Source organism: Brienomyrus brachyistius, chromosome 22, assembly GCF_023856365.1.
Source record: "Brienomyrus brachyistius isolate T26 chromosome 22, BBRACH_0.4, whole genome shotgun sequence".
NCBI classification, from domain to species: Eukaryota; Metazoa; Chordata; class Actinopteri; order Osteoglossiformes; family Mormyridae; genus Brienomyrus; species Brienomyrus brachyistius.
The window spans coordinates 15134906-15142001 of NC_064554.1; the positions used below are offsets into that span (position 1 = coordinate 15134906).

At 43.2% G+C, this 7096-nt stretch overlaps 1 protein-coding gene across 1 annotated transcript in view; it reads left to right on the plus strand.

Moving 5' to 3' along the window:
* The window catches only part of LOC125718267 (potassium voltage-gated channel subfamily H member 4-like), a 32061-nt gene extending 30179 nt beyond the window's left edge, over positions 1-1882 (plus strand). Inside the window, exon 16 of the mRNA XM_048991969.1 lies at positions 227-1882. Within this exon, the coding sequence (XP_048847926.1) occupies positions 227-1222 (996 nt within the window). The 3' untranslated portion in view covers positions 1223-1882. The remainder of the gene's footprint in view (positions 1-226) is intronic.
* The last annotated feature ends 5214 nt before the right edge of the window (positions 1883-7096 follow it).

The following is a 7096-nucleotide window of genomic DNA, read 5'->3' on the forward strand; positions in this document are numbered from 1 at the left end:
TCATGTAATTCATTGAATAATGTACTGAAAGTGAAACTGAAATATCGTAACATGGATCATCATAACCAGGGGAGCGTCTGTATTTTGCATGGAATTTGAGCTATGTCTAGTGACCAGAACTTAAGTAACGTTTTAAAGGTGCTGGCTGTGAGAGTCATTTTTGATAAAAGCTACTTCACAACAGAAGATCTTCTGCCAATGAATTGTTCTTCAAATTCTGCTTCAGATGAGCCTTTTAAGCCAAGAGGTCTCTCACATATCCACGGAGCTCCACCACATGATGCACCTCCTTCAGACCCGCGTTGCCGTGCAGCACTTCACCTCCACCCTCTCCGCCTACCCCTACGGTGTTCACGTCGTCTCGAATTCCGCCGGTGGCAGTACCATGGCCGCTGCTGATTGGCCCCCGCGCTTATCCTGCAACGTGGTAGCGGGCCTGCAAGCTCATCATGAGCATGTGACTCGGGATCCCATGGGGCACACTAGCGGGGGCACCATGGGCTGTGGCATGAACGCCTCCCGAGCTCGGGCAGCTACCATGGGACAGTCGGTAGACGTCGACCTTCCTAAACGGTCGCTAAGCCCCAGACCCACCTGTTTTCAAGCGTCTTGCTACCGGGAGCAGCCAAGGGCAGCTGGACAAGGAGCAGAGAGCCAGCAAAGCTTCTGCTCAGCCTTCAGGAGTACCCCGAACTCCCCGTTCATGACTCCTCATCGGCGCCACACTGGCCCCTCCTTACTCAACTGTAGCCACGCCTTCCAAGGGTTTGTACCACTCCCTCCCCAGCAAGGACATGGAGAGCAAAGTCCTTCTCAAACCAATATCCATCCATCATGCTCAAATGACACCCTCATTCAGCCTCTGTCTGGGCATAGTCAGCAAGCTGTTGCAAGCTCTGAATGCACACACCCCCAATCCAGCTCTCCAGTGTCCATTCAGTCACTGTTGGTGACCCCAAGTGGATATGCACCCCTCCACACATCTGTTAACCCCCTTGCGCATTCTGGTTCATACTCCTCAAACTCCCCCCAGCATAATCCCAGCTGCCTCTCCACCACGCCAAGGCAGAACGACCTTCTTGGCTCAAGCCCCAGCGACATCCTAGACGCTGGTGACCTTCTGGACATTCATTGCACCTCGTTTCCGACACCGACCCATTACCATAAAAAACCACCGGCTACCTCTCAGGATTTTAGTCTCCCAAGAATGGACGGCCCGTGATGCTGGCCAGGCCCCGGGCAACTGGACTGGAGAAGATCACGTTCGCCTTCAGTGCTTTCAGGACGGACCCAAATCAGAGGGGCAGGTTAGTGAGGCCCTCGAGTCCAAGAGCTCCAGCATGGGCACCCAAACAGCAGGTGGAGAACCATTCTGGGATTAAAAAGGGGCTCCATCTTCAAATATGGAGCAGAGGAATTCATATGAATGGACAAATGAACTAAAAGTGTTTTTCCCTCTATTATGTACATTCCACTATTTATATTATCTTTCTCAGCCTTAGTAATAAATTTATGTGAAACCTTCGCTTCAAAGCACAGAATTTCTTACCCGCAGTTCTTTAATATTTATGACCAATAAGACATGTTAGTAATCATTTACTGCACCCATCAGACACCTATCAGATTTACTCACACGATCCTACATTTACATCACGATCCGAAATGTTGACCGTACTGCGGGTGAAATTAAGAGGAAGCTTTTTCGATATTTCATGACCATTTCTGCTCTGACTCAATGAACTATTCTGACAATCACGCCGCAGCGAGGGACTTCACCTTAAAAGCCGCCTGAGGTCAGAACACTTAAGGGAGTGGGGGGTGAAATCTGACACGCAAAGCAAAAAAATATATATATATTTAAAAAATCGTGTTTTTAGCTCAGGTGACCAAAGAAAAGCCTGTTTTTAACATATTTTGAAGGAAAAACAAGACGGATAATGTTTACATTTAAATGTGCTTGACAGATACTGGTTTGTTATGCTGTTTATTAATATTCAGATATTCTAACATTGCTTGCCATGATCATTATTGTAACAAGTAATCATGCGCCTCATTATTCTAGGATGTTCCGTTTCAGTTCAGCAAATAACGAAAAGTGAAACAGTGATATTGTATAACTTGCATACTGCTTGTTGTCAGAATTGGCCAGTGTGACTGTAACAGTCGCCAGGCTCGAAGGCCCTGTTTCCTCCGGCTGTGTTTTACACCCTGCGTGGATTTCATGCTGAACTGACGATGGCCATTAACTTTCACAAAACACCTATGAACCCTGGAACCATAAAATCGGCCTCTGTTATGTGTGAGTAATAAACCCTTTTAAATTGTATTTTTTTTTTTTTTTTTTGAGGGGGGCGGATAAAGTGTAGATATGGATTGATCTCCTAGCAGGAGGGGTCAGAGTGCACAGGTAGCATCCACTCGAGGTGACTTAGGTGACTCTTTTAAGTCGACGCAGAGGCAAAAGCACAGTAACAACCCCCCCCCCCCACCAGTCCACGTTTGACACCTGGCAGGGAGCTGGGAGGAGGCAAAAACGTGGACCGTCTGGACCAGGTTAAGAAACACTGGATCACAGGATGGCACTGGCATGGATGGATATAACACACAAGTGCCACGTTCCGTAAAGTGAAATTAAGGTAGTCATGACGATGTTCACTCGGTGACCATGGAAACTGGAATTATTGTGAAGGTCGCTGGGTGCATTTTTAACAGCTTTTCTTCCAGTTACTGTGTTTTTTTTTCTTCTTGTGTAAATATTGTGCTTATTATTTTAAGAGGAATTATGAACATGATCATCAATGGTAAGAAATTCTCACGTAAGAATTTCCCGTTTTGCCACCTCCCCAACACCAACGCTCTCAAAGTGGCCTGAAATGGGTGGCTGAACAGCAACATTTAAAACAAGTTACCCTAATGCAAAAAGCCATCTACCCCCATGACCTGCCTGCTTCAAATGTTCCATAACCCTAAAACCACTCTCTGTTTGTTTACAAATGGTATGGGATGGGAAGGTGTAGTTGCATAAAACTCGTCTGACCATTTCGGTAATTTTTTCCTCATCCGAGTGCGACTTAAAGAAGCATCAGTGTCACATTTTGCAAGAATTTTCTGTATTTAATCATACCAGATTCTTAAATAAGTGTTTAAACTTTAAACGGTACTCCAGACAGGAAATTTACCACTGACTGTCAGTTATCGGCCTGGCTCTGTCTGTTAAGTGAACTGTTACTCGTCTGTGCTGTTGCAGAGTTTATTACTTATGAGTGTGTCACCATAACCAACCTACATGCACCAAAAAAAAACTTAAACATACATACTGAGGCAGTATGACACTTCCTCCTTTGGGGGAGCGTGAGATCCGTCTGTTTTGTTATTACGAACAAGAAGGAGGCACGAGATTCTGAGTCGCATCAGATATGCTTGCATGGCAAAGAAGTCTTGGAATGTTCCTTCTACTTTCTGATGTTTAGGCATGATGTAGATGTTGACGGTGATATGCATTAAATACATACAACTTGGTCGCGTTGTCATGCTGGTTATTGAAGATTAAACTAAATAAATAAATCTGAATATCTGACACTTATGTTTGAACTGCGCAGTGGATTTGTGTATATCGACAAGTATTTGACGAGGTGGTGTTTCATCGTCATGAAATTGTACAGCTTGCCGCATTTCTCGTCAGTGACATTCTTGACCCTTATTTCAACTTCCTTATTATAGTAATTTATATCTATTCCTTGCCTTAAGTGTCAACTTTCCGCTATGCGTTCTAGTTTAAGGTGAGGCTTCAGTGACAATAAATGGGCGATGGTAGAAGGTGGGTTTTCAAATGAAATGTTGCGTTTTGATCAGTCAACACATAGCGAATTTTCCATTTGTGAGTGTGTCTGTGAATGAATATATCTCAGTTTCCGGTTCTGTGTCAGACTTGGCCAAACTGAAAGCCCCTGTGCCCACTCTTTGCAGTGCAGCCCCTGCTCAGCATTTACCCACCTTGCACGTCTTCATTGGGGAAGCAACTGCGTAGAGCAGGGCTCCTCAAATCCAAACCTCGATAAGCAAATCCAGACCTTGTTTTCAGTTCTCCCAGGCAGTTAGTTTAATGATTACTGATTCTGATTGGCCACAGAGGCTTCCTACTATGCTCACAGGTAAGGGAAGGCTGGGAAATCAGTAGCTCTCACACCATGAGGACCCTGATTTGAACAACCCTGGTGCAGAAACATCTTCATGATGAAAGTGACCTTAAATTACAGCCCATACTTTTTTACTTCTTGAGTATTCAGTCTGTATCGTCATATATTTTTTATATTTATTTTTGGTTATTGATTAGTGTTTCCTTCTAGAAATGCATAGTACAAAACATTTTTGTGCATATTTCAGATGTCAGGCATGAAATGGGGCAGGAGTTGGTATTTATGCTGAATATTAACTGCCCTTTCATCCAGGGTAAGTGGATGGATGGATGTATATTTGATTATTAATGCTGTATTCAGAATTATACCCTCTGCGATTGCTAAGTTTCAGCATAAAAAATAAAGTTTTTATTTTACAATTACTTATTGCCAATGGTTAGAAACCGTATGTATGAATGAAGAGACTATGATATATTCATATGATTGCGTTTTTATCTAGTATATCTTCAGCCATAATCACACATTTACAAATTTAATCTGCATGTTCATGAGGAGAGAGATTTGGGGCTATCATCAGAAAAGATAATTCTACAGTCTGGTGTTATGTGAGGCATCAATTGTTCACAAATGTAAACCACAAAAAGTTAAATATCTTGTATCTCAATATGGTTATTAGTCTTCTTGTATAGCAGCTGTCCTAAGTCCAGATTTAATGACTGAGTAACTGAGCTCAAAAAGAGAAATGATCCCTGTAATTTAACATAACAACAGTGTGATGTTTTCTCCTACTCGGTGCACAACAGAGTGTTGGCCATAATTATGGACAGCGGAGGATTGCGAGTCAACACTGCACACAGCATGGGGCAGGTTGTCACAGTATTATCTGTGACAGAATCCCTGTCATTGGACGCTTCCTGCTCAAGGGGCCAACCACTAATTGCGACATGTGTGGCAATAATTCTGCTGTGTTCTGTTTGCCATATGTGACTAGGGCTGTGCAGAAACATCATGGAAAGGAGGGGGTAAGGTGCAAACACCCGTATTGGCCTATAAATAGTTTTGATTGGTATTCACTTGTGGGTGGGGTGTGTGTGTGTGGGGGGGGGGGAGTGTGATAGATCAGAGTAGCCTATTGGTATGACTTTATCACTCTGTAGAGGGCAGGTTATTAATGTCACCTGTACAAGCTCATATAAACGACAGGAATAACACAGCAAGTTCTCTTTTGGTAAAATAAAAAGTCCCAGAATTGCTGAAATGCCCTTCAATAGATGTTGTTATCTAGAGAACTTAAGTTAAAACATTCCACATTTATGTATTACACTGCAGAAACCCAGGTGCCACCTTAATGCCACCTTAATGCCACCTTAATGCCACCTTAACCACCACAAACCCAATTTTGTGTATAATTTTACATATTCATGGCCTCCTGAATCTGCCACGGTATCCATGCCCCTTCGAATACACCTAGATGAAATGTGCATGAACACAGGCACGGCCTATCGAGTGAGCTGCAAACAGACCGGAACACAGGGACAGCCTATCAGGTGATCTGAAAAACCACATGAAAACAGGGACAGCCTATCAGGTGATCTGGAAAACCACATGAACACAGGGACAGCCTATCAGGTGATCTGAAAAACCACATGAAAACAGGGACAGCCTATCAGGTGATCTGAAAAACCACATGAAAACAGGGACAGCCTATCAGGTGTGTAGCTGAGGCTCTAGGCTCTTGGGTCCCACAAGAGGGGACTCAGTGTCATAAAACATAAAACAAGGATTTGAAACTCATGTGATTCATTGGTTTATTCTGATGGGAACCAGTAAAGTAACCAGCAGGAAGTGGGTTAAACTGTGCATTATAATCCCACCTTGTGGGTTTTGAAGCCTGATTTACCCAGTAACTTCTGGGTTCCGATTTTTATTTTTACTTATCTGCTGTTATGTGGCCATTACCCCCAGTCCATGGCAGGAAAATCTTTTTTTTTTTTTTTTTATTAGCTACACCTGTCTGCGGTCCATACAGAGTAACGTTGCCCCCTGCTGGATCTCCTTAGTCCACTGCTGTTCAGAAATGCATTCGCTGGCGTCCCACCCTGGGCGACCGCTGCCTCGCCCCTTACCTTTCCTTGTGTGGTCTCCACCTCTCTGTGCCCTCGGAAAATTGACAGTTATTGTATTCTTATTATATTTGGCACATTTATGGCTATATTTTTTACTATTTTCCCCTGCAACAATGTAATTTCATTGTAGTATTTTTGCTGTTGAGGCACGTTAGTAGCGTTTGTGTTGATTTTATATGACATATACGTCTATCACTAGCTTTGCAGTACAGGAGCCCCAGCATAACAAAACATGCAATCATAATGTTTTTTTTTTCCAGGTGCCTCACATGAAAGAAGAAGTGCGATACCTCGAAGACATGCACTTGGTGTCAGTTCAGTGAACTTGGGCACACTGTCTAATGAGAGAACAACCAGGAGTTACAAATTCGTTTTGAACATTTAACGTAAAATCAATGAATAGGCACAAATACGTACGGAAATGTAATATAAAACATCTAATGTCTTTTACCGCGATAATCCTGGAATAAAACCAATTGTTTCACATTGGTTTTTGTCTCAATTTAACTTTCATGTGGCTTGTCCGGTCCAATGGTTTTGCGTTTTTTACACGCCGTTGTCTTTCCGCTTATAAATATCAGCAAGAGCAGCAAACCCCATATAAATATAGTCGTAACTTATTCAAGCAAGAGGTACATTAAGAATGTATTGATGCATTTAACGTATAATTGGAAAAATTAAGCGCGGAGCCTTTAACGATATTAACTACATTTCCCAGGTTAACCCTCGGCATCTTGTGAGTGCTGCTCACGTTCCACAGCTTCAGCTCATGTTGTGATTGGCTAAGTCAGCTCTGTGTCAGTAAAGCCCCACCTCCAGGAAGAAGGCGGACTG